Source organism: Pundamilia nyererei, unplaced genomic scaffold, assembly GCF_000239375.1.
Source record: "Pundamilia nyererei isolate P.nyererei 1_Seehausen unplaced genomic scaffold, PunNye1.0 scaffold00069, whole genome shotgun sequence".
Lineage (NCBI taxonomy): Eukaryota > Metazoa > Chordata > Actinopteri > Cichliformes > Cichlidae > Pundamilia > Pundamilia nyererei.
In genome coordinates this window covers 2,594-29,006 of record NW_005187470.1, presented here as the reverse complement: position 1 = coordinate 29,006, position 26,413 = coordinate 2,594, and the positions used below count along the sequence as shown (strand labels likewise).

General features: G+C 39.3%; 3 protein-coding genes across 4 annotated transcripts; 2 read left to right on the top strand and 1 right to left on the bottom strand.

The window, feature by feature from the left end:
* Window positions 1-873: 873 nt before the first annotated feature.
* On the bottom strand, window positions 874-3,180 carry LOC102198446 (60S ribosomal protein L19). Its single transcript, XM_005736339.1, has 6 exons — window positions 3,102-3,180; window positions 1,947-2,053; window positions 1,735-1,857; window positions 1,414-1,534; window positions 1,208-1,318; window positions 874-1,118 (listed from the first exon to the last, which is right to left on the bottom strand). The coding sequence occupies exons 1-6, from the start codon at window positions 3,104-3,106 to the stop codon at window positions 992-994; spliced, it is 594 nt and encodes a 197-aa protein (XP_005736396.1). The 5' UTR covers window positions 3,107-3,180; the 3' UTR covers window positions 874-991.
* A 355-nt stretch (window positions 3,181-3,535) lies between these two features.
* On the top strand, window positions 3,536-18,071 carry gpam (glycerol-3-phosphate acyltransferase, mitochondrial). Of its 2 annotated transcripts, none has more exons than XM_005736337.1 (21): window positions 3,536-3,824; window positions 6,623-6,760; window positions 6,940-7,059; window positions 7,590-7,663; window positions 8,459-8,572; window positions 8,745-8,894; window positions 8,992-9,091; window positions 10,406-10,542; window positions 10,935-11,034; window positions 12,566-12,778; window positions 13,011-13,124; window positions 13,225-13,310; window positions 14,155-14,267; window positions 15,251-15,321; window positions 15,783-16,050; window positions 16,251-16,408; window positions 16,767-16,844; window positions 16,993-17,130; window positions 17,256-17,445; window positions 17,739-17,797; window positions 17,884-18,071. In XM_005736337.1, exons 2-21 carry the CDS (start codon window positions 6,677-6,679, stop codon window positions 17,998-18,000), a joined length of 2,484 nt encoding a protein of 827 aa, XP_005736394.1. In that variant the 5' UTR covers window positions 3,536-3,824; window positions 6,623-6,676; the 3' UTR covers window positions 18,001-18,071. The 2 variants fall into 2 exon arrangements, with proteins under 2 accessions (XP_005736394.1, XP_005736395.1); XM_005736338.1 differs by lacking the exon at window positions 3,536-3,824 and adding an exon at window positions 3,841-4,208.
* A 3,360-nt stretch (window positions 18,072-21,431) lies between these two features.
* LOC102194639 (FERM domain-containing protein 6-like) lies at window positions 21,432-25,830 on the top strand (the record flags this gene model as incomplete). The annotated part of the gene is made up of 13 exons (XM_005736521.1): window positions 21,432-21,630; window positions 21,895-21,985; window positions 22,730-22,809; window positions 23,342-23,400; window positions 23,546-23,675; window positions 23,718-23,771; window positions 23,860-24,015; window positions 24,412-24,477; window positions 24,582-24,650; window positions 24,774-24,948; window positions 25,132-25,284; window positions 25,583-25,714; window positions 25,808-25,830. Coding segments are annotated over exons 1-13 (1,362 nt in total), but the record flags the coding sequence as incomplete, so codon positions are not given.
* Window positions 25,831-26,413: the final 583 nt, after the last annotated feature.

Sequence of the window (26,413 nt, the reverse complement as noted above, 5' to 3'; positions counted from 1 at the left end):
CACAGGTTTAATGGGGCTAACGGTGGTTGTCTGAGCTTCTGCTACTTTGGTGCCTGCTTTCAGGAAAAACGAAGCAGGAAAATAATTTAAAATAAGAAGCTTTTACGGAGCAGACCATTGAGCATTTAATAATGCATGAGTTGCTTTACAAAGTTAATAGATTTTGTTATAGAATTACAGCCAGTTAATGTGAACACATTCCTTACAGGCCATCTTCAGAAAAATCCAGTATGGTGAGAGCTTCCTGTTACGTAACACTGCTCCTCACTATCAGCAGAGTCTGCATGGCATCCAACCCAAGCTTCAGATGCCCATACTCTAAGGATGAATATGACTTGAGAACGTTTGCCTCATCAAGGAAGTTACTATTTATAAATGTTCCCTTATAAAATGTGTAATTTAACAGCAGCTAAATTGTTGCTACCTCTACCTTCCTAAAAATGCACAAATGCTTGCAGTGCTTTTGCTGAATGAACACAAATTCAACTGTAAGCTATATGTGGAAAAAGTGGAAGATCTTTGTTTGTTGTTACCAAGTTGCTTATCTACCATTTTTATTAATACCAGTGAGGAATACTGTGCTTTGTGATCACGTTGCTGATTGAAAATGACTTTTTTTTTTACCAGTTCTCTTTCTAGTTTAATTTCCTCTGGCTAAAATGAGTAGACATACACGTAGATGTATTTGGCACTCTGCTGCCACCTTTTGTAGTGTTCAGAACATTACCTCAGAAGCATAGTTTGCTGTCTTTTCATAGCCATATTACAATATATATATATGGCCATGTTAAAAGAAGAAAAGGGCTTCTCTCACCTCTGTTTATTCAGGTATATATAAATCATAATCAAAATGAAATATTTTCCAAAGTACTCTTTTCATGTCAAATCATTTTTAATATCAAGGCAAGAACATTACTGATGATATTTTCTCTTATCCACATTTATTCACAACCAAAAGCTGATCCTCACAAGATTTTAATACATTTTAGATTCACTTTTTTGTAGTTTCCTCCTCCTTTGATAAGTTCTTGATGATCTCTTCTTTCTTGGCCTGGAGACGCTCTTCTCTGCGTTTGCGGGCTTCTCTTGTCTTTGTGCGCCGGGCCTCGGCTTGGTCACTGCAGGACAGAAACAAATTCATTTCAGTGTATAAATGTTGCTGCGCTTGGAGTGAAATAATACAAGAAAAGAAGAAGTGGAAACGTACGCCAGGAGCTTCTTGCGAGCCTTGTCAGCCTTTAATTTGTGGATGTGCTCCATAAGGATGCGTTTGTTTTTGAAGACATTACCCTTGGCTCTTAGGTAGAGACTGTGGTACCTAGAAGACACAAAACATTACTCATCTATCAATGAAACTGACATAAAACCTTATTCATGATCAGTGAGTACATCAGTGATGACATTCACTCTTACATGTGCCTGTCAATTTTTTTGGACTCCCTGTAGCGACGAAGAAGACGTCGCAGAATTCTCATGCGCCGCATCCATGACAACTTCTCCGGCATACGAGCATTGGCCGTGCCCTTTCTCTTACCTGGAAAGAAAATTATATTACTGAAATAAAACTCTTATCTTACTCCAAGTTCATACTGAAACCACCACTAGTTGCAGTTTCTATAAGCAGTCCTTAACATGTACACACCGCTTGATTTTATTTTCCCAAATACGCAATTATTAGCCACATTATTAGTGAAAGCAAATTTGGGGAAAGATAACAATAACCTAACTACTCACCATAACCCGTGTGACGTCCCTTGCGGCGTGCCAGTGTGTTCTTGCGGCAGCGTGCGCGGGAATGAACAGTCACAGGTTTTCTGATGATCAGTCCATCCTTTACCAGTTTTCGTATCTGCTGGCCTGTAGCCCAAATAAAATTCATTTAAATAAAAGCGTAAATTTAAGGAGCCCAGAGCCTACTACATAAATCCACAAAGGAAACAACTCACGAGAGTTTGCGTTGGCAATCTCATTGGTCTCGTTGGGGTCCAGCCACACTTTCTTTTTACCACAGCGCAAGACACTGGAGGCCAAGCGCTTCTGGAGCCTGAGCATGCTGGAAGAGCAAAATCATTATATAAGCACTGTTGGAAACAGTTTTTATTAAACTAAATTAAAAACAAACAAACAAACAAACCCCCCAATATTACAGCAACAAGATGCGTATCATACCGAATTTCCCAGAGAAACCCACCCGAGGGATTAATAAGTTCTATCTTATCTTATCTTATCTTATTTGATTTAGTTTAATCTAGTTTAGTCCAGTGTGGATATAATTTAGTAATAGAAATTATAATTCTATTACTAATTCACCCTGGCAGTTACAGAAAACATACATGAAAAAAAATGTGTCACATTCTACGTTTCTGTAGTACAATCTTATTTGTTAGGATGGAATAAACTTTGCCTACCCATCACCATTCAATTAAAAAGCACTCTCGATTGTGTTCATAAGCCATTTTTACTTCATACCTAATTTTTTATGCCTATACAAGAAGGTGTGACCTTGACCAGTTGAGCGCCTAACGCCAATATATCATTTAAATTATTTTCTTCGAGTGTCATAAACTAACTGTTACATAAATGGACAAATCAGCTACTGAACTTCCATTTGAGTGTTTTTTGATGAAAGGCTGTAAAAGATTGAAACGTCATTTGCTGACTTTTAGATGTGTAGTAAACTTGTTTGTTTACTGGTTGGTTTTCCACTTGGGAGAAGAAGACTATAGCCCAAGTACCAAAACACATGACAACAAGTAACACCTCTACCTTGCCGAGATAATTGACTTTCATTATTAAATCTGTTTTATTTCACTCAATCCATTCGTCAGCTTGTTGAAAAAAAGTCAAAACACTGCAGTCTTTACAGCTGATGCCTGGCTCAGTAGACGGGCTGTCTTCTAACATGTTGTGACATGTCTCACTATATTAGCACGGTTTGCTTACCAACAAAGGCCATCAACGCATTCTGGTAGAAATGAGCGAATTCACTCAAAGTCATCTAGACAGTTCTCCCCGCTGTTTTAAATAAAAAGAATCTCTAACACTTCCTGCACTCTGCTTGGAAATGAAAAGCTTAATTAAATTTCAAATATACAGCTTACCTCATGGCTGCTGCTAGCTTGATAGAAACGAAGGAAATAGAATGTTTGTGACACTACCATTATAGCCATTGCCATGGGTGAGACAACTGTGACTGTAATATATAGAAATGTAAATACAGCCAATGTTTATGAAGTGACAGAATAGTTAAATAATTAACTAATAATTAATACCAAATAATTAATAATCTTAATCTTTTGGCTTTGGTTTACTGCGTCTTAAAATAAGCCACAGTAACCCTATTGATGTAGCACAGTGGTACGGTCCGATAAAATGCTTGTATCAATCCGCCCACTGGAGGGCGCGTTAACCCAATGTTTCAAAGACTGCATTTTAAAAACAGCTTTAAAAAAAAAAAAGCTTTGTCAAGATGACACATTTCCACATCAAATAAAAAAAGGACAAAAAAAAAATAGAAATACTAACGCACCTTTATATTAAGTGTTTAATGTTGTCAAATTGCAACGCAAAGTGGTCAAAGTGGCGTCGTGCTGCCCTCTTCTGGCTGGTGGCAGAGCGGCGCCGCTGCTTGTACCAAAACAAAACCACCGCAAGTGGTCCTCCCTCCTGTCACACATCCCCGAGTGTCAGAGCTGTGTTGTCCGGTGTACCAAGGACAGTGGAGCTAGTGTGTTACAAAAGAAGCGTACCGAAATACTCAGCGGCCGGCTGTTTGTCGATAAGCTTACATTTTAGATATGACTCAGCGTAACACTGTTGTCAAGGTAAGTGAGAGTCCATTCTCGCGAGCGTGGCTGGAGAGCTAATGCTAACAGCTACATCGTTGCATTATTAGTAACTCTTACTAACGCCGGTCCTGTCCTGTCATAGAAACAGTAACTGTGTCGTTAATATGGAGTTGTTGACACGGTTGTGAGAGATAATTACTTATCATTTAGAGCCGTTTTTCACAGTAAAACACGACATAGTCGGTCAACTTTACACTGACATTGAGTTCGAGACGACCCCCGGCAGTGTGGGATTTGACATTTTTCCATGTCTCATCCGCACTGAGGTAAACCGGGCTAATGCTAATCATTTAAGATTCAGACTAGATTAAGACATCGAGTGGAGAACAGGTTAAAGTCACCCCTGTCTTGGAGACGATCGTGAGTACCGGCGTTAGCTGTAAGATGAGATGTGCCTCATGAAGCTCGGAAGCATGCCATGCAGCGTGCCACAGACGGTCACGGAAGCTGCTCACATCACGTTTTAATAACTTTACGCAACACCATCCAAATGCACAAACTGGAGACTTTTTAATAATGTCTTTCTAGGAGGTGTCGGCTGTAACTGAACACTGCCGCGTTTCCGCGGCCAAGCTAGACATGGGCATGGCTGGTTGGTGCTATTGTTGTCTGATCAGCTAGTTATCTGAACTGACCATCTGTCACAAAGAGACCTCTCCTGTTTGACCTGCTTATTGCAAGGCAGGTCTGAGCCTGTCTGCCGGATTAACCCAGTGGTTTTCAGTGTGCATGAACAGGCATGATTTTGCTAAAGGTAAATAAAACGTGTTTGTGTGGCAGATGGCCCAGGCCATACTTTGCCAGTGTAATTCGATAGTAGCGCCTCAGCGTGTTGTTTTTTAATAATTTCTTGATGATACTTCATTTTGAAATTACTGATTGAATCAAATATTTAACAACGTTATAACAGATAGTGGAAGTTGCTACAAACTAATGTAGATATATCCCATGGAAATTATTCAAATTAGTTTATAGGATTTGCATACGTTGAACGTTATTATCCGTGTACTCATTAAACTTTAATGCAGTGTAAGGGCTACCTTCACTTGTTATCTAATTCCCTCAAGCTCCTCATTCTTGGAGGTCTTTGTTTTTCTGGAGTACTCTCGGCCGTTGACCCCTTTGAAATCTCTGCTTCCCTCATCTGTGTGCACATCACCCACTACAACCACGACACCACAGGAGGACAATGTCACAATGTTCGTTCATTCATTCATTGAAGCTTGTTAGGCAGGAACATTTTTGTGAAGAGGCCAGTCTGCTGACAGTCAGACGTATTATTCAGAGAAAGATGGACCGACAGTGTCCTTAACTGACACACGTACTGTACAGTCTGTGTAAGCATTCATTCATAAATTGACTAATTTCCAGGCTAATCAGAGACATTCTCTTAATTACCTTTGTGGGTTCTCTTCACATCTTCTCTCTTTCCTTACTGATGTCTAGCTATCCCCTTACCTTGTTTCTTCAGGAAGGTTCAGTGGTTATGCTATGTTTGGTTCATTGTAAAATCCTCCAGCATTGTGTGTTTAGTGTAAATTTTGACTTTGTTTCAGGACGCTTACCAGTGTTATGCAGGACAACTGGTGTGTAACAAAAGCAAAGTGTCATTTGAGGCACATTAGACAAATTATGTTTAAAATGCCAAACAAAAGCTTCCCATTATGTTATTTTTAGATTGCTATTTTGTGTAGTGACCATTTCTACATAGTGACTGATAGGGACGCTCCAGCTGTGTAACCGTGAGCTGATACTCATGTTAAAATGTCAGCTTGGGCAATACTGGCGTTTTACTTTTGTTTTGTTGTTGTTTGCCAATGGGCCTCTGCCAGAAATCATGGTGAATTGGTGACTTGTCAGATAGCACTGTTCAGCCAGTAAATCAGTGCGTACATAGTAGTTGATGTTGTTATTCAATCTAACTGCGGGCCTTTGATAAAATGATAATTTTTCTGTGCCATAAACCTGCTGCTTCCCAAAGTAAAGGCTTTATTTGGTTCTGTTATTTGTTTTTTTCCATTGTCAAATATTTAATGTGTGCATTAAGCTAAACCAAAAAAAGAGCAGCGTAGTTTGGCTGCATATATCTGAGTTTGTGCATTTAATTTAAGGTTCTTGTCAGCTGGAGTTGAGTACGACAGCTGTGTCTTGAGGGCAGATGATGATCTTAATTAACATCTTTAGAAGTGCATTGTTTGGTGTTTGAAAATGTTTGTGTTTTCTAAAATGAGGAAGTCTTTGCCCTATCTGTGGTCACACTGCTATTTAAAATGGCTTACTCGCATATCAGTTAAAGAAGTAAAACTTTGACTTCTCTGTTAACTAGTCCCACCAGACTGCATTCAGTCTGAGATGTTGGGGTGATTAATATACATTATTATCTGCTGCATCTTGTTGGTTTTTCCAGTATGACTTCCGACTTTTCTTAGAAAATCAGGTCTAACCGGAGCATGCCAGCGTTGACTGAATCTGAATAGCACAGCGATGCCTCATGTGGGAGGTGCTGACTTTTGGTTTTAAAGTTGAAAGGAAGCTGTTAACATCTGGTTGTTCACCATCATTGCTCATGCAGTCAAAATGCTGAGCAGAGGCTGCTTGTGAAGGCGATATAAGCTATGTCGCCCACTGTAGCTTAATACATTGCTGCAGTGAGTGTTGTATTTTTCCACCAGCTAGATTTAAACTCTGTGCATTTTCTTTGTGCTACTCACTAATATTTATTGATCACTTAAATTAAAAAAATATAACTGTATTGTATTTGTGTGTGCTGTCAGCTTGCCAGCTAGTGGTGTGTGACCAGGAGGGAGAGGAAGGAGACAGCAGAGAGCATGGAGCTGTCAGATGGCTTGCTGCTGCAGGTCAGCAATGGAGAGCAGTGGTGTAACCGCTGGAAACATCCCAATGAAGACTCGGTAAGCCACAATTAATTTGTTTTCTTTTTGTTGTTGTTGTAATTTTCATTGTACATTCAGAACAGCGCCATGCATCCCCCCCAAGATCAAAGGTGATAAATATCAACTCAGCACACACGGTCCTTTCATGTGATGCTTTTGCTTCTTCCTGATCAATCTTTTTTTTTATGCATTTCAAGGACCGCAGCACCAGCCCTTCAGTCCTGCGTAATGTCGCCAGCACGTGGAAGGAGGGTCTGCTGAACAGAAAGAGGCCCTTTGTGGGGCGCTGCTGTCACTCCTGTACACCACAGAGCTGGGTAAAATTACATCACGGCTAATTAACTGTGGCTTGAGTTCATTTGCTGATTTCTGGTCTTTTGTAAAGAAATTGGCCAGCATGGAATCGAATAGTTCCTGCTAACTCGATCTATCCTGGCTGTTCGAAAAAACAAGCAGTCCTCTTAAAAAAATCATAATTAAAAATAATTTTAGATAAGTCATTATTATTCATATAATTTATTCAGATCTAATTTGATTATTTAATTTGCTAATTAAATGATATGTGGATCTCAGGTTGTCTTCCTGTGTTTATATGATAAAGGTGAAAATCTGAAAAGTGGTTGCAAGGCATTTTCAAGGAATGTTTTTTTTTAGACATAAAGCAATTCTTAAAACACCTCATTATTGAGTTTAGTGCAGTAATATAAAAAATTAGCTGTTAAAAGGTTCAATTCTAGTTAAATTTATTTTCTTAACGAGAATTAAAGCATAACAAGCTGTAAAGTAACGCGAAACAAAACTGATTCGAGTTACTTTCTCATTTTTTTATCTTTTTTGTTCCTTACAGGAGAGACTGTTCAATCCCAGTATTCCATCTCTGGGTCTGCGAAACGTCATCTACATAAACGAGACCCACACTAGGTAAACGGAGCTTTTCACTTCCCTTCCACTTTAGGAACATTCTTCAACTGAAACTTCACGTCGTGCTTTGGCAGAACAGGAAAGTCTCTACTTGCCTTGTCAGTCCTCTGATCTCCAATCAGTCCCATTGAATGCAGTTCAGATTTAGGGTGAAATTCTTAACAACCAGTGTAAAATAACTGGATTTAAGTCAAGAGGATGACTCTCTGAAATTGTGGAAAGGTCGACAGATGAATAATTTACAGTGTTTGTCAGTGGACACCAGACACATGCACCCAGTGGCTGGCTTTTGTTGACAATACTCAGTAAGATATATGCCACCATGCTCCAAACCGAATGGGGAAAAACAGAAATAAGTTAATATCTAGTTCTATTAGCATGGAAACAGAGATGGTGATGTACCGTACTCAGCATGGTTGGGTTAGCATCGTTTGCTTTGTCCTGACACAGTCAGTATTATGTTACATGAAAGCTCATCAAGGTATAGCAAACCTGACCTGTAACACAGCTGTTGATGATGAAGCTGTGTGTTTGGGTTATGCAGGTTATGCATTGTTCTGCAGTTCCTGGAAATGTGATATTACCATGAAAAGTCGTGCAAGTATTCCTGACTGTCCCTTATCTGGATGTTGATTCATATATTTAACTTATGTGTTTTTGTGCGAAAAGCAAGGCTCATGTTTATAACACAGCTTACAGCATATATCTGAGTATATTTGAGAATCTCTTCTCGTATGTAAATATGTATCGTTTATGTGGTTTTATGCAAGCGTTTTTCTGTGTGTGCTCATCTAGACAGCGGGGCTGGCTGGCACGCAGACTGAGTTATGTGCTTTTCGTTGTGGAGAGAGATGTCCACAAGGACATGTTCACCAGGAACATGGTGGATAACGTACTCAACAACAGCAGGTAAAAGTCAGGATACAGGAAATTCAGCCCACATCAAACTTTATTTTCCAATCATAGATAAATTTGTGATATGGTGGACATAAAGAAACCATTTTATTAGAGAAATGGAGACAATGCGTTGAATGTTAGAAGAGGCAGCTTTATGTTTGTGTTCTTCTTTTGTTGATTGCAGGGTGGAGGATGCTATTGTGACAGTAGCAACAGACTTGGATGCTGCAGCCAGCCAGCCTGGTCAGGAGCACAAAGCTGTCAGCAAAGTAAAGCAGAAAGCCAGGGCCTTCCTCCAAGAGATGGTTGCTAACATTTCCCCAGCCTTCATTAGGTATTTATACTTTTTAGTTTATGACAATATTGTAATGCCTTAAGCAATCCTGCTATGTTGTGTTCTGTTCTACATCTTAATTTTTCTTTTGGATTAGGCTAACTGGTTGGGTGCTTTTGAGGCTGTTTAATGGCTTCTTCTGGAGCATCCAGATCCACAAAGGACAGCTGGAAATGGTGAAGAAAGCTGCTACAGAGGTGAGGGGCAAAGACACACATGATAAACTGTCTCAGCACAATCTGCTACCCAAAATGAGTAAGACTGTTTTTTCCATTAATATTGAAAACTTGTTTCTAATTGCTGAAAACGGTAACGGCTAAACCGATAAAGCTGATGCAGTATTTCATGTACATAGTCTTCTTCACTGATTGCTGTGTCTTGATTAACTAGCGAAGCAGCCTTTATTTCTGACCACTGAAGAGGCTTTATGAATGTAAATGATTGATAGTTGTAAATATACATAAACTAGCACTAAATATACACTCCACTTTATTAGGTACACCATGCTAGTACCAGGTTGGACCCCCTTTTGACTTCAGTACTGCTTTAATTCTCTGTGGCACAGATTCAGATTTTGAACAGTGTTGACATGATAACATCATGCTGCAGATTTTTTGGCGGCACATCTGAGATACAAATCTGTCGTTCCACGACTCTGTAAAGGTGCTTCATTTGATTGAGATCTGGTGACTGTTGAGGCCATTTGAGTATAGTGAACTTGCTGTCATGTTCAGGAAACCAGTTTGAGATCATTTAAGCTTTGTTACATGGCATGATATTCACACTGGAAGATGGGTACAGTGCGGCAATAAAGGGATGGGTATGATGAGTAGCAATACTCGGAGCTAGGTTCTAGTGTTTAAATGATGCTCATTTTCTACTATGGGATCTTAAGTTTGCTACGAAAATTTGCCCCACCACCATTAGCCCGAACAATGCAGGATGGATCCCTACCTTTATGTCTGATTTTGACCTTACCATCCAAATCTTGCAGCAGTAATCAAGTGTTCAGTTCAACTCAAAGCAGTCTGCTCATTTTTCTCTGGCCTCTGACTTCACCAAGGTATTCTTACTCAAAGAACTGCTGGATGTTTTCTCCTTTACAGGAAAATCCCAGTAGATCAGCAGTGTCTGAAATACTTAGATCAGCTCATCTGGCAGCAACACTCAAGCCACGTTCAAAATCACTTAAATGACCTTTCTTCCCCATTCTGATGCTCGGTTTAAACCTCAGCAGTTCATCATGGCTGTGTTTACACACCTAAATGCATTCAGTTCCTGGGCAGTTATTGGGATTGGCTGATTGGACTTGTGAGTTAACAAGCAGTTGAACAAGTGTACCTAATAAACTGGCTGTTTAGCTGAGTGTTTATTTTCTTGCTTGTAATATTTACAAGGTGTTTTCTGTCATTGTACATTTCTCGTAGATAATAAAAGTGCTCAACATTGATCACATACAGAGTTCTTAAAAACGTGTTAGGAGAAATTGCTTATTTCTCTTTTCTTTGCAGCAAAATGTGCCGATGGTCTTCCTCCCAGTTCACAAATCCCACATCGACTACCTGCTCATCACGTTGATTCTGTTCTGTCATAACATCAAAGCCCCGCACATCGCTGCTGGAAACAACTTAAGCATCCCCATCCTCAGGTAAACGTGAGGCCTTGTGTGAAGATTGATCTGGAAATAAGGTGTATGTTTAACTCAAACAATAAAGAATTCCCTGGAAATATGTTCGATAGTTAAATCTTTTTTTTTTTATCCTGCTTCAACTAGCATTTGGTTCAGCACTGATCCTTTTGTACTACATGGGTATTTACAACATGGGTCCCTGAAGTGTCAGGATGAGTCATCTTTATATTTTAAGTGCTTCGGTATCAAACTGTCCTCCTTTTTCATCATAGTCACACCTTAATCCAAATTAGTATCTTGAGGAAATCACTGATTAAAACTGTATTTGCTGACAGCTGTGGAGTTTGTGCTCGCTGTTGCTGCCCATTGAAAAGCTTGGAAACTACTTTATAAAACTTCTTTGTTTTCAGCACCCTGATCCGTAAACTTGGAGGTTTCTTCATACGACGAAGAATGGAAGAGTCTGCAGATGGAAAGAAAGACATTTTGTACCGATCTCTTTTGCACGCAGTAAGTCTGCAGAGCGGGTTTTCTTCATGTTTTCTGCTCTGTGTGTTCTTTTCTATTGAATAATGAGAGAGTGAAATGTTTTTGTTATTTAAGCCTTGTCTTTGTTTCCAGTTTTACTTTGTAATTAGCATTATATCTTCCAAAGAACTTATTTTGACTCTGCTACAGTCCTGTCATTTGTAAGCCCAAACTAAATGTTTGGGTAGATATGCTCCTTTCCTTTATTGTAGTGACCCATGTGTCAACAGTTTTGCTCTCTAAACATATTGGGTCGGCTTATACGTCATCTAACCTTTTATTTACCATTTGTAACCCAGTATTGGTCATTATAGGTTTTTCTGTATCACATGACGAGTAGATGTTCAGGCTTGTGTTGCAGATTCATAGGTTTTTGTTAGTGTTTCGCCATCATAAACTACTTGGAAGATTTTCAGTGTGTTTTCTACAAAGTAGCGTGGAAACTTAGGTGGTTTATTTAATTGCATGGGTTGATCTGAGTGGCAGATTTTCTTTGTATCTTCAGAAGGGGTTGGCAATAAGTAACAGTGTATTGTGCTTGTAAGATAGGTTTGTGTTGTGTCCTTAAGATAAGAATTATCAGCCCAAGACATGAGCAGCTAGTAGAAATGATGAGCTGAAATTCAATCCTGTTATACAAAACATATTTTACCTCTTTTTCTTAAGATGAGATAAGATAACCTTTATTAGTCCCACACGTGGGAAATTTGTTTTGTCACAGCAGGAAGTGGACAGTGCAAAAGTTATGAAGCAAAAATTAGAATACAATAAGAATAAATACAGTACACAACTGTACAGAATAGAACACAATAAAATACTATATACAGTAGAATAAAATAGAATAAAATATACAATAGAATAAAAATAAAATACAAATTCTGTATACAACTGAGTAAAAATACAACGACGCCAGAAAAGGGTATTGCACTTAGTGTTATTGCACATGTCAAAGAGTGCACAAGTTGCAGCTGTAATGATTGAAAGTGGTCAAAGTAATTTAATTTGCTAAAAAGTGAGATTTTAATCTGGCACGCATGTGTCACTTGCCAGAATGGAATTAGCTTTCACAGGCAAGCTGTAGAAAAAGGTCACATGCTCTAACTCCAGTTGCTCCCATGAAAACTGAACCTAGACGTCCCGGCTTACTTTGAATGCCACGGCCTGGAGTTTATTTCAGGACAAAGCTTCTATTCTCAAAAGTGTCTGCATAGCTAAGACAGCTGTGTACACACTGTACTCAGGAGGATATCATTATACAGCAAAGCTACCTCAGCATGCACCCGATTTCCTACACTTTGAGTCTCATGTTTAACCTGCATACTACAGCACTGGCATGGCCTTGACTTTACTTGACTGTCAGCTTGTAATTAAGTGAATTTCCTGCTTTGGGACGTCAGCAAATTACATTTTCACCAAAAATACTGCGACCTTTACATGTATTATTTTCTCATTTGTCTGACGCACACCTTTTCTGTATTAACCTGATCATTTCCCTGTTTCGTCATTGTCGTAGTACACAGAGGAATTGTTGCGGCAGCAGCAGTTTTTGGAGGTCTTTCTGGAGGGGACTCGGTCGCGCAGTGGTAAGCCATCTCCAGCACGTGCAGGCATGCTGTCTATCGTGGTTGACACAATGTGCACGGGGGCCATCGGAGACGTGCTGGTGGTGCCAGTTGGCATCTCCTATGACCGCATTATTGAGGGAAACTACAATAGTGAGCAGCTGGTGAGTGTCTGGATGACGTCGGTGGCAACAAAGGTGTTTCTGTTTTTTGTTTTTTAATCATGCACAGAAAAAGAAAAATACACAGAAAAATAAATTAGTTGGATTTTGAATTTGTGACTGAAGAAAATGTATGTATTTCTGGTGGTAGAGCCAAGCATGTTTTGACACAAACTGCTTCAGCTGTGTCCTTATAGCTATATTTTTGGTAACTTTCAAATCTGTCTTGTTCTAGGGCAAGCCGAAGAAGAACGAAAGCTGGTGGGGAATAGCATGTGGTGTGTTCAGGATGTTGAGGAAGAACTACGGTTGTGTCCGTGTTGATTTCAACCAGCCCTTCTCCCTGAAGGTGATTAATCACACTAAAAAGAGCTGAAAATCTTCCATGTTTGTTTTTTATATTGAATATGTATTTATGAATACGTATGTCACATTTATGTCAATTATAGGAGTACTTGGACACCCAGAGAAGCCGTCATAGTCCACCACCTGTATCTCTGGAACATGCTTTGATGCCCACCATTATTTCTGCAGAGTTAGTACAAATATACACACACGCTCACTCCATAGTCTCACATGTCATGACCTTCCTGGACAATCTTCATGTCCAAGCTCTATACCTCCCTCCTGCTACTTCATGGCAGGCTCTGTGACATTTGAGAACGGGTCGTTAGTTAGCCCTGGCAGGGGTCAGATCAGTTCAAAGCTGTCTCTTCATAGTAAAAACGAGCGATAAAGCACTGTCGCTGGGATGACTGCAGTCTGGCCCAGCTGGTCTACAGTCAGTTTCAAAACTTGTGCCAACAGTGGTGATTAACAACCTTCTCAACTCTTTGGAGACAAATATTATGGAAGACTCTTTTCAACACTCGCGTGAAATAGCGGCATATCACGTTTTGCTAATGGCACGGATGGATGAGACATGCAATGACTTTGGCAAAAGCCAGGAAGTAAACGAGTAAGATAACCACCCTGAGATCACGTTAGATAAATGATGAAAAATAATTGGTAAGCTATTAACTTGAGATCTTGAACTTGAGTACTTTTTAACAGCAGGGGCAGATTGTTTGTAGAGAAGTCAGACACAGGGCACTCTCATGCCACTTTGTTCCTCTTTTGTCTATTTATTCGTCTATGTTTATTTGGGTTTTAAATACTGTATCCCCGTGTAGTGGTTGTATATTCTAATGTGTATTACATTTTACAGTACCCAATATTATTATATTCTAACATTATTGGGGGTTACACTGCAAGCTCCCAAAAATAGGAGTGAAAGATGAGCTGGTGTGTGTTTGGACATGACAACTGCCATCTTAAATTATACATACTGTGTGTGACACAGTAAAAAACACATTGGCTTGTTGTTATTATCCTTCCAGGCCTGATGCTCAGCTGTTTGATGGACAGGAGGAAGAGCAGGTGAACAGAGAGCTGCCCGAGGACATCTCTAGACGACAGCTTATCAACAACCTGGCCAAGCACGTTCTCTTTAGTAAGAAAATCACAACCCGCAGATGGTGGGTTTACTACATGCACGATGACTAGGAATCATAATTTAAAGTCTTCAGTAAGCACCGGTCCCTTAAATAAGCACATAAGTCTTCTTTTCATCCTGTGCTAAAGGTGCACCTGCTCACAAAGGCAGCACTCATGAAATACAGCACAGCATCAGTCCATCCGCTTTACATCACTCGGGGTGTTTTGCCCTGGGATAGCACTCCAGAAACCGGTTCTCCCCAGCTCATTCAGCTGCATTCTCCTACACTAGCTTTTTTTTTTTTTTTAAACCAACAGCCTATCACAGAACCACCAGCTGGATGGCATGTTGTTTTTAGCCAATAAGGTGAAGGGGAGGATGGAAGCACAGGGGAGGGGGAAGAATGCAGTACCAGCTTAGCTGTTCATAAATGTCCTGCACCTCTATGCTTGATTACTACTTTAGGTGATCTGTAGTAACCCTTGTCTTTACACACTCCCTCACATACTCTTTCTTTCTGCCTTTGAGTGCTATCAATATAATCAGCTCTTTTAGGCCTATTTAATATTTTATTTGTAGTAAGTCAAACTCTGATGAATTAATTAAAATGATATATAACAAAACACAGGTATATAGCTTTTTTACATCCTTTCTCCCCAGCCTATTAAATCAGACAGCCACCCACCTTGAGTTGGGTTCTGTCTGAGGCTTCTTTATGTTAAGACTTTTTTTTTTTTTTTTTTGTCCACACTTAATCACGCTCAAGGTTGAATCGTCTCTGTAATACTCTGTAAACTTTCCTGACTTGATATCTGCTATGATTGGATGCTATACATATATACACATATAAAAAGGAACTGAACACAGCTTAGTTTGGGGCTTACAGCACTGTAGTCTTGCTTTAAGGGTGTCTCAATGAATTACAAGTACTTCTGCTTTTTTTGTTCTCTTTCTGTTGTGTGTTGCTTATTATACCCTTTTGTATCTCCTCCTCATAGCGGCCAATAAATCGTCAGCAATCATGTCGACCCACATTGTGGCCTGTCTACTGCTGTATAGACACAGACAGGTATGTGTAGCTGTTGCCTCCTCTCTCCTCGTGTTCTGTCACTGCCAGATACACCAGCTCACATTTTTTAAAATCCTGCTATTATTACCCCGTCTGGTATGTTTGTTTTTTTTCCCCTTGTTCCTCTTCCGTTTAGCAGGTATGCACCTTCCTGGGCATGACACTTAAGTCATAAATATAGGAATAGATAACACTGTTAGAAAATCGTATTTCTTCCTGCATTCTCTTTCATCGCCTCTTGCATTAATTGTGAGACTCTGCCCTCTACAGACACACTAATGTCATGACAACTGCTCAGTGCTGCATACAACCCCAAAAGCCCTTTTGTAGTTTTTTTCTTTGTTTCTTGACTTTTATTATTTTGAAGTGGGCTTATTAAAATTCACCAATATACTTTTTTTTTTTTAAGTTTCTGATGTTGTTGTTGTTGTTTTTTCCTGCTGTTGTTGTTTTTGTGTCAGGGGGTGGTGTTGTCCAAGCTAGTGGAAGACTTCTTCAACATGAAGGAGGAGATCCTGTCACGAGACTTTGACTTGGGCTTTTCGGGGAACTCAGAGGACGTGGTCATGCGTGCTCTCCACCTCCTGGGGAACTGCCTCAATGTGACCAGCAGTTCTAATCGCAATGGAGAGTTTACCATCGCACCTAGTCAAACTGTACCTGCGCTTTTTGAGCTCAACTTCTACAGCAACGGCCTTTTCCATGTATTCATTTCTGATGCAATCATTGGTAAGTTATGCCAACAGTATTATGTGCTGTTTTGGTTCATCATTGTGGTTATTATTTAAGAAAAATATACTGAACATGTAAGTTTGAATAATACATTTTTTTAAAAATAGTTAGTTTAAATTGCTGTTTGAAGGTAAACAATTGACAGTAGATCTAAGTTCAGCAGTCCTAAACACACAGGTTTTCCTGTACCTCTCCAGCCTGTAGTGTCCTGTCGCTGCAGCGAGAGCTGGTCATGGAATCAGAGTCTGCTCGCCAGCCTGGCAATCCCAGTAGTCATCTTCTAAGTCAAGAGAGACTCATCCGCAAGGCCGCTGGTCTCTCCCACTTCCTTATCAATGAGGTGGCTGTAGCACCAGTAAGTCCTGCATATTCCATCTTTATCACTCCAAATGTCTGCGCACATTTTACATACGCGTCTATGATATTATGACTACTGCTGTCATCCACCTCGTGTCCACTGCCTCATTTCTTCAGCAGTGGACATGTTTACAATCAGAGTCCTTTTATATATGCCAGACATTGTTTTGTGCAATTGTGACAAGATAATTAATCCTAGGCTCTAAATGAAGATTATTTACAATGTTTGCATATTAGTTTACACTAGTAATGATGGAACAAGTTTGTTGACAAGTAGTTGTTTATAAAATTACATTTTCAACTCCTATGTGGTTTCATGTTTTAGCGTGTCTACATCTCTCCTGTCTGTCCCACAGCCTTGCCAGACTATTTACCAGGTTTTCCATGACACTGTAACCAGGCTGATCCAGTATGGAGTTCTTTATGTGGCAGAGGTGAGTTTACAGGCCATCAGCCGCTGGACAAAAATAACAGATCATGGCGGTTAATGTCAGAAGTTGAATGTTTTGGGAAGGACTCTTAGCGATAGTTGCTATTGGGTAATGAAACTTTCAGATCCTCTGATCTGTTTTTGTGCGTCAGGAGGACCAGGAGGAACTGAGCCCAAGCCCCACAGATGAGCCGTGGCCCAAAAAGTTTGCTGAGCCCCTTTCCTGGAGAAGTGACGAAGAGGATGAGGACAGCGATTTTGGAGAGGAGCAGAGAGATCGCTACCTTAAGGTATACTTAGACCATTTGGAATTTTGCAGCCAACACAATCGCCACAGCATTCACATCCAAACATCCACTGTTCACCATCAAAAATGACTTTATTTGACTTTTGGTCTGTTTGTGTTGTCTTTCAGGTGAGTGTTTCTGCAGAGCACCAGGAGTTCTTTGTCTTCCTTCAGCGGCTGCTCAGCCCGGTGCTGGAGGCCTACAGCGGGGCTGCGATCTTCGTCCACAGTCTGAGCCAGCCCATGGTCGAGTCCGACTACACCCAGAGGCTCTTCAGATACCTGCTCACACGCACAGAAAGAGGAGTGGCTGGTTATGGTAATATCCTAATATCGCCCACATACTGCACAATGTATTTAAAAAATAATTTAAAACTTCTCTAGTGTTACATCGCACTTGGAATTGAGAAAATTGCTAAAAATGAGAAAATGGTTTTTCCAGTCATGATTTTTTTTTTAGGTGCTGGGAATAAAGTCCAAAAGTATAAGTAGTATTCACATGAAAAATAAGAAATTACTATCAGATTAAAGAAGGATTTAGCTAGTGAAAAATTTTAAAAGTAAGATCCTGTCTCTGTTTTATGTATTTCAAGCACTTCTCTTTTCATTCAGGTGAAAGTGCAACTCATTATCTGGTTAAGAACACCGTGAGGACTTTCAAGGAGCTCGGGGTAAGCATGTGTGCATTTTTATGTGTGTATTTGGGTGATGTGCAGAGTCATCCAGCTAAACCTCCTGTTTTCTGTTTATTCTCCAGGTCCTAAAGGAGAGGAGAGAAAACAAGGTGACAACTCTGGAGCTAAGCAGCACCTTTCTACCTCAGGAAAATCGGAACAAACTCCTGCAGTATATCTTAGGTTTCACTCTGCTGTGACCGCGACGCGCGTCACCCAGCTCGGACCCCAGGCTCCTTCCAATAAAGGGCTTCTACTGGTTACTTCTAAACAGTCCCAGGTGCTACTCTGTGGAAAGCTTTACCAGGAAGTGCCTTCACGTAAAAGCAGCTAACTATCAGCTGTAGTCGGAAGAGACTTGAAGCCAGTCTTCCCTTTCTTCTTCTTTTTTTTTTTTTTCTTTTTGTTTCAGTCTCTGACTTCCTGTGTTAGAACCGCGCAGTTGATTTAACATGTGTATTGAAGGGGTCCCTCTAGGAATCGTTCGTTTGCAGGAGAAGTCAAAAGGTTTTAATATGGGAAAAAATAATTTAACCGTGCAGTCTGAACAAAGCAAAGCTGCCTTTTGTCTATACAAGTGAACAAGTAAAATATGCATATAAAATAACTGTAAACATAACCAACAACAGAGGCATTTTTATGTTAACTCTTTGTGCTTGTTTATAAAGTTGCCGTATTCTCTCCAGTGCACTCTAATATCTTACAGTTTAAAATGTGTTGCCTGTATATAGAACGTAGAACAACTTCATTTATAGTGCACTGAAATTATTACACTCTGGTGTAATTAAAGAGAAGAGTTCGCTGTACTCAGAGAGATACAGTGCACCTGCAAATTGTGTACATATCCAAGGTTTCAGTGGCAAAATGTATGAATTTAAATCTCCATACGGTGAAGGTCAGTTATTTCTAGTTGCTGTTTTTTTTTTTTGTTTTTTGTTTTTTAGATAAAAACAATCAGTGTGCAGTTTGGCCCATGAACAATATTTACTTAGCGAATGCAATATGTACCTGTTGAAAGTCTGGCGTAGTCAAGGCCTAAAACAATGTCCACCTACAGTTAAGTGCATTCAAACCACTAATATCTAAGTGCATTCACTTAAACTTTTCATATGAAAAGTGACTTTGATCTCTTTTCTTTTTGCAGAACACCTCACTTTTCGATGAATGTTACACAGCACAGCACTTAAAGTAATGAATACCAGCCATCACACCCACTTTTATTCTAATAACAACACGCTCAGACACTCTGTGACATGCCTTTCAGGAAAAGCAGATATTTGGGATTACCACCTCTTTTTTTTTTTTTTTTTTTTTTTTTTCTTCTATCATAAACACGCTGTATAGCCTTTATAGCATTGCTGCTGAAAGAGCAATAGTTGGGCATTTGTGAGTTGAAATTGCTGCATAGTGTGGTAAAATAGTGCAGTTCTTTTGAACAGTTGGCTAATTATGAGTGCAGTATAGTGTTCTCTTTACAGACCTCTGTAAGGTCAAAAACAAACAGGAAACAGAAAAAAATGCAGTCATCCAAAACCTCCGGGTTAAATTATTCTTCTTTCATGTTAGATATAGCAATGGAATTTTAAATTCCATCATTAGTTACATTCTTTAATAAAATCAATCTTACACTGACTTACATTATGATAGAGTTTACTCTAGTAACTAGATATTACCTATTCTTCTTCTTCTTATTATTATTATTATTATTGTTATAGTTGCATTTACACATTTAAGTGTTTCAGTGTTGGAATCAAAAAGTCAGATTATGCCTGACTGTGAAATTTTAAAAACATGAACAAAAAGCAGAGTGGCTGTGGTGAAACAACACAGCATTGTGCATTTGGCTGTGAGTTTCTAATTATGTTGTAAAGTAACTTGATAACACAAAGTCAATATTTAGTGTGTCTTTCAGTTTCAGTTTGCAGTGAACATGAATATAAACGTACACCGCTCCTCTTCTTGATGGCAAGAAAAAGAGGAAGCAGCAAGTTTGAAAGGAAGCGTAATGAATTGCCATCATTATTGAATGATCGTGAGGACATTGTTGATGCGTCAGGGCAATACAAGAATTGGGTCCTTTAAATAAATATTTCTATTGGGAAATACGTGTGATAGCTCAACACTTCTTGTTACAGGTCATTGTAATGTTTATTTTTCATATTTTTCTAAACTTGTAAGTGAAAAAAAGTTACATATTGGTGAAAGACACCTAAAGCATGTGGAAGAACAGAAGAGTATGTTACTGCAACAAGAATGTGCTCTGAGAGTGTCACGAGCTTTCTAGCATTTCTGAGCCCTCGGTCTGTACAAGTCTCCTCACCAGGGGACCCATCTGCCATGATCCAACCACTATACGTACTGTACTGCATGTTTCCTCTGGTCGCCTTTAATCATCGGCACTTCAATGTGAACTCTGCTCAACCTGATAATAATGGTCTTTTACAGCCTTACCGCTGTGTATGTCGTGTAAGTTGTGTTGATGAAAGCGAGCTGTATGTGTAGAAGATTAATTGTGTTACCTCTTGAATGTTATCTAAAAAGGTCATTGTGGTATTGTCGAATACTCGATGGACGTGGTACAGATTTATAGTTTTTAATGAACTGCTTGTGGGATACTGAAGTTGCATTAACCACATCCCACTACTCTGTATAACGTAGGATAAATGCCTGTATCTGGGAAGCAGGTGCCTTTTTAATGCACTGTAGTATTCTTTTGTTGTTTGTTTTTTCTTGTTTTTTTTTGTGCATGTTAATAATTTTGGGAATCCAAAAGAACACTGTAGATGGTAACTTGGAAAAAAAAATACACAAGTTGAGAGAACATGTTAGGATCACCAGCTACTAAAAATATGTCACTTTTCTTTTTGCTTTATCGAAGCAAAGCACAATTGGCATTGTTAGATTTTGTTTTTAAATAAATTAATGATAGATTAGTGATGGTGTTGCCTTTTTATTTCTTCTATTATATCTAAAAAGCATTTTGTGATTATTTTTCTGGTGTGTGAAAGGGGTAAAAGGTTATTATAGTTAACTAATGCTTAAATAAAAGTGAGTTAGGAATGGTAACTGCAATGAAAAATTAAATAAGAATAAACTATAGTCATGTTAAAGAGAGAATACACCATATTTCAGTTTCAAAGTTCAACAGGTCAATTATTTAAATACAACCTCAGATGAACAACAGCGTGAATTATTACACTGTGCATGAAACACTAAGTACATCCCATCACTCAGTAGCTTGTAGAACAAACTATTATTACCAGGACAGATTTTAAAAAGCTGAATATATTCAGTACATACGGGAACATAAACCCAAAGATAAACAAGCAGACACAGTTAACTGTAGGTGGTAGGTTATTGTTCATTACTGTACTTCTAACAGCTGCTTCTGACATGACAATTTCTCTCTGCAAAACATTAATATCTTCCAGTTTTCTGTAGTATTTGGAGTGAAAATAACTCCCAGTATGTCCAAAAGAAGTAAAAGGCGATCAAATGATGCAAACACATTATTAGCACATTAGAGCTAATTTTGTTTATTTATTTCTAAAGAGATCAAACTGCTAAATAAATAAATAAATACATTAAATTCTCTGGTTGCAGATCTGGTAATGTGGCAACTTTTGATGCATCTGTCTGTTTGTACAGACATCATTATGTGTCAGGCTGAGGAAGGAGGGAGGCTTGCTTTGTTAGGCCCATGGGAGGCTGTGAGGAGGATATATAGTGGATCGAGACCATGCGAAGCCTTAGTGGCAATGAGGACCAAACAGAGGCGACAGGTGTGCGTTCTTCTACCGAACAAGCAGCACCTGGATTGTGCTGTCACGGTGAGTGACCACAGGGCCTTTCTGTAGCATATTTTCTTGTTTGGTATTTTACTGTGACACGTCACATGGGCACACAGAAACCTAAATTACATTCATGTTAAGATTGCATTGATCTGTCAGTAGGGTATATTTATTTTTAAAACAGTGGAAGAGCTAAAACTGTATTTTATTAGAAAAAAACATATTTGCAAGAAAGCCAAAACACTGAAAGCATGGACTCTCAGTATGTTTTATGTTTTCTTTCTTCTTCCTGTGTGTTTATAGGTAAAAGCCAGAGGCCGTGAGGTGTTGAACAGTGTGTTGAAGCATCTTGGTGTCAGTGATCTCCAAGTGTTTGGTCTAGCTGTTATGAAAGGTCAGTTAGTTTCTGCGCGGGAGTTCAGGAGCAAATGTTTTTTATTCATTAAGTGTGGAACGCTGAGATTCTGGGAGGCTGCTGATAGTGAGTGAACCTGCTGTAAGATATGATAAATGGAAAGCCATCTCCTATCAGCCATAAACAACATAACTGAGGGATAACACGTGTTAAATGGACTCATTGTGTTGATTTCATGCAGCGCTGTCAAACATATGGTTTGCAGGACAAATATGGCCAAAACTGAGTTATTTTACTTGAGCGTGCAAGTTATGTCGAATTTTTTCTTCCTATTTTTCCACTCTTTCCTGTGCAGCATGAAGTGTTGTGTCAGGAGCAAACCTGCCTCAACTGTTAATTTTGCCGCCCTACTGAGAAGTGTGAAATATGGTCAGTTTCATGGCTGTTCATAGATGTGGTTCTTTGATTAAGACAGTTGCAGTTCTTTTTAATGACAGCAGATTTATTGAATGTGGAAAAACTGAGACATGTTGTTCAAATTGCGCTCACTATCTAAGACACACCAGCTAGTTTGTGATCCCATAAGTGTGAATGTTTTAAAAATGTATTTGTTCTTCTTCAGAGCAAATGCAATGGAAATAAAAGGCCTTTGTACTGCTAGGTTGTTAGTCAATATTTATACTTTTCTGGGCCACATGGTGTGAAACTGAGCTGTATGTAGACCCTAAACTGACCCTGACATCTCTGATTGAATGTGTGCTTTTTTTTTCTCCTTTTTTTAAGATAATGATTACCTGTTTCTTGATTTGGACCAAAAGCTGAGCAAGTACTTTGGGAAACGATGGAACAAAGGATATGTAATGGTTAGTTTTCCATTTCTTTTTTTGGTGTAGTGTTTGCACTGTTGAAACAGAAATCACCAGATCTACAAACAGCTCCATGCTGTAATGGGAACACTCTAAAAGCTGAATTTAGTGATCTCACGTAAAATTTCATGTTTTCCTGGTTTAATTGGCAGTCATGATGATTTGCACATCAATGATCTCAAGTAGATCTTGTGGCTCATTGTTATGCACTGGTGCTGATTTCAGTAGTTGTGCAACTTTGCTGTTTACAAGACTGGGGAAACCTGCAACAGATAAGACTGAAGGCGTTGCTTGTATGAGTACTAAGATGTTTCTCCCAGTGAAAACACTGTATCCAGATAAAGTCCACCAATGGACGACTAACATGTCAAACATGTTAGAAAGATCTGGCTTATTTTAAAAGTTCTTTTATGTCCACGTTTTCTTTTTCTTTTTTTAATGATTTATCATATTGGTCAAATATTAACTAGACTGTGTGATAGCAGAAACGATAAACTGAGTACTCTCTTTATTCATCCCACCTTTCCAGGTCCCGTTTATCTTATTTCTAAGAGTCCAGTATTATGTAGAAAGTGGGCTGCTAATTTTGTAAGTTTGTTTTCCATTACCTTCTTTTTCCAAGATTAATAATTTCCACTATAAGTGTTGTTAAAGTTTATGAAAATGTTTGTGGAAAAGTAGACACCTGACAGACTTCATAACAGGAAAAAGAAAACCTCCCTGTTTCTTGCAGGAGCACCACAGTGCAGCAGCTCTACTACACTGAGCTGAGGCAGAAGGTGCTGCGTTCACAGAGCCACCATCAGGAGGCTTTGTTCTTCCAGCTGGCAGCCTCTGCCCTCCAAGCTGACGTTGGCGATCTGGCACAGGGAGAGGAGACTGAGGAAGACGGAGAAGAGAAGAAGCAGGAGAAAAAACACAGATGCTACTTTCTCCCTGAAGATTACTTCCCCTCATGGGTAAATAAAAAGAAAGAAAAAGAAGTGTAGTCTAACCTTGACAGAAATACTCTTATATATATATATATCTGTGTGTTCATCTTCTCAGCTCATAAAGCGCAGAGGGAGAGAGTATATACTTCAGCACAGCCCAGTGCTGCATGGTGAGCTGAGGGGGGTGTCCCGCAGGCAAGCCATCCTGCACTTTATAAAGGAAGCCAACGAGCTGCAGGATGGACCTGTCACATTCTACAGGATGAGAGAGGTCAGACAGTGTTACAGTTAAACAAGGGCGAACTCTGTGTGAGGATGTCTGTTTCTTAATTAGTTTAAGAGAGACTAACTAAGAAACTTCTGTCCTGAGATGTTGAATATGGAGCTACCAGGCAGTTAAAAGGAAAAGGAAAAGCGGTCACATATATCAGACACTCCATAAACGCGTACATTTCAGAAAATCTTCAGAAAAATATCTTACAGGGTGTGAAAACTGTTACAGATCTCATAAAAAGCCCCAGTAATAATTCTTTGGCATGCTCTTGTATTATTTGTCTCCCTTGGTCATTTTAGAGAACTCTTTTTGAGTCATGTTTGTTATGTGAGCCCATGGCTTTAAAAAACAACAACAAAAAAACTGCTTTATCAACTATTATTTTACACACAGGAGGACAAACAGCCGAGGAGTTTAATCCTCCTTGGTGTGACAGTGAAAGGAGTCCATATTTGCCAGGTGAGTCGTTTTCAATGACAGTCTCACACATAATTTTAAATAAAGTTTATGAACTTATTTTCACATGTACATATAGATTCTTGATCTGAATTTGTGTTTTTAAGGAGGTGGAAGGGAAACAATCTTTGTTGTACGATTTCTCCTGGACAGGTATTGATCGCTTCACCTTTCAGGTTAGGTTCTAAAGACTGGACTATAATCAAAATATACATACAATACAGGTCACATTGACCTGCGTGTAGCTTTAACCGTAACACACGAGATCATCCTCTTTATGTATGGCTCTTACTTTTCAGGGCAACAGGTTTGAAATCACTGCTGTGGGCTCTTTGTGCCTTCCTAAACTGGTTTATTACACTAAATCAGCTTTCCACTCTAAACACATCCTGAGGCACCTCCGTGACAGTCACCAACTCCACATGAACATCAGAGATGCAGTCATTTCCATCCAACAGCTGGAAAACATGGGTAGTACGTAAGGCTTTACTTTACCACAACCTATCTAAGACACGACTGAGTCAGTTGTCTTGGTCTGAAACCAATATCATGTAATAATAATAACAATAAGTCTTTTAAGTGATTTTAAAAGATTTGAGATCACAGTCTCTTACACAGTCACACTCCAAAGGTGTTCTCTTTTCTGTCTATCTTCAGCCAAAGAAGCCTACATCTGCGACACAGCGTGCCTAAGAAAGAGTCTCCAGTGCAGCAACCTCACATCTTCAATGTCCGACTGCAGTGATGCTCTGGAAACAGCTACTGCCTGGTTTAAAGAGGAAAAGGAAGAGGACGGAGGCTCTACAACAGGTCTGCTATTGGGAGGAAATGATTGTGTAGATGGTGCAACATTTGCCTCTCAAACAAATTGTGCATTTACCGGTATGTTTGGAAACTGGTAAAAACACGTTTAATTCTACCCAGCAATGGTTTACAACAGTAGGTCTGCAGACCTAATTAAGGAAGAAAACAGCTGATGTTGCTGAAGTGACCAAGAGGGAAAGTTTAAAAGCTCATTAGGCAAATGAACGCAGAGCTACTTTCTTAACTTACCTGTCGTACTTTTGCCTTGAACTCAAAATCAGTTGTTTGTTTATACTGATGCCAGAGTCTGAGCTGTGGTTGGACGAATCAGAGGAGTTGTTTGTTGATGATCCAGCTGAGGTGTCCTGGCTGGCTGAGCTGCTCCGTGGTGTGTCTGTCGACGCTCCTTTGATGTTACCCTCTTTTTGCTGGGCAGGTTAGTCCAAAAACCACTAAGACCATTCTAAAATAACAGTTTAATCATGTGTTAGTTCTGTGTAACATGTGATATTGTGTCCTCTTTTATCAGCTGTCACCATGGAAATGAAACAGGTGAGCAAACTGCAGGTCTGTCTGTTTGAACATTTCCAGCACGATCCTGCATCAAAGCCAACATCCTTATCTGTGATCTTCAGGTTCTGTGGAAAAAAACGGATGAAGGGATATCTGTGGACTAATTGAGATTCAGAGGATGCAGGGGTTCATCACCCGTTCTTCATCTCAAGACAAGGAGACACCTGTTAGAGTTTGTTGTTATGGAGCTAAAATGCTGACAGGATACAGCTGAGCGTTATATTTTGTTTGCTTAGAGGAAACCTCATTATATGTGCTAAAACAGAAGCCATATAGTGACCTGAGTAGTTATAACTTGCTTTAAACTATACAGCCTAAAGTTGCAGTAATTACACTTCAGAAATCGAAAGAGGTATAATAGTGTTTTAATACATATTTACAAACTAAACATATTAAAATATCAATAACATAATAAATACAACACTTGGGACATTTTTGTCATTCTTTGAACAGTGCTATTACAATCAGTGCTGACTTCTGTTCATTTGCCATTATTAATGTTACCATTAAAAAATTGTTTAAGGTAATATGTCAGATTTTATTCTGTTTTATGATTCATGTG

What these genes read in the sequence shown, in the direction of transcription:
- gpam (XM_005736337.1), top strand. Translation starts at nt 6,677, where the DNA reads ATGGAGCTGTCAGATGGCTTGCTGCTGCAGGTCAGCAATGGAGAGCAG. An exon ending in TTAAGCATCCCCATCCTCAG is followed by an intron (nt 10,543 to 10,934) that starts GTAAACGTGAGG and finishes CTTTGTTTTCAG; the next exon opens with CACCCTGATCCGTAAACTTG. An exon ending in TGCTGTATAGACACAGACAG is followed by an intron (nt 15,322 to 15,782) that starts GTATGTGTAGCT and finishes TTTTTGTGTCAG; the next exon opens with GGGGTGGTGTTGTCCAAGCT.
- LOC102198446 (XM_005736339.1), bottom strand. An exon ending in GGGACGTCACACGGGTTATG is followed by an intron (nt 1,535 to 1,734) that starts GTGAGTAGTTAG and finishes TTTTCTTTCCAG; the next exon opens with GTAAGAGAAAGGGCACGGCC. An exon ending in GCTCGCAAGAAGCTCCTGGC is followed by an intron (nt 1,119 to 1,207) that starts GTACGTTTCCAC and finishes TCTGTCCTGCAG; the next exon opens with TGACCAAGCCGAGGCCCGGC.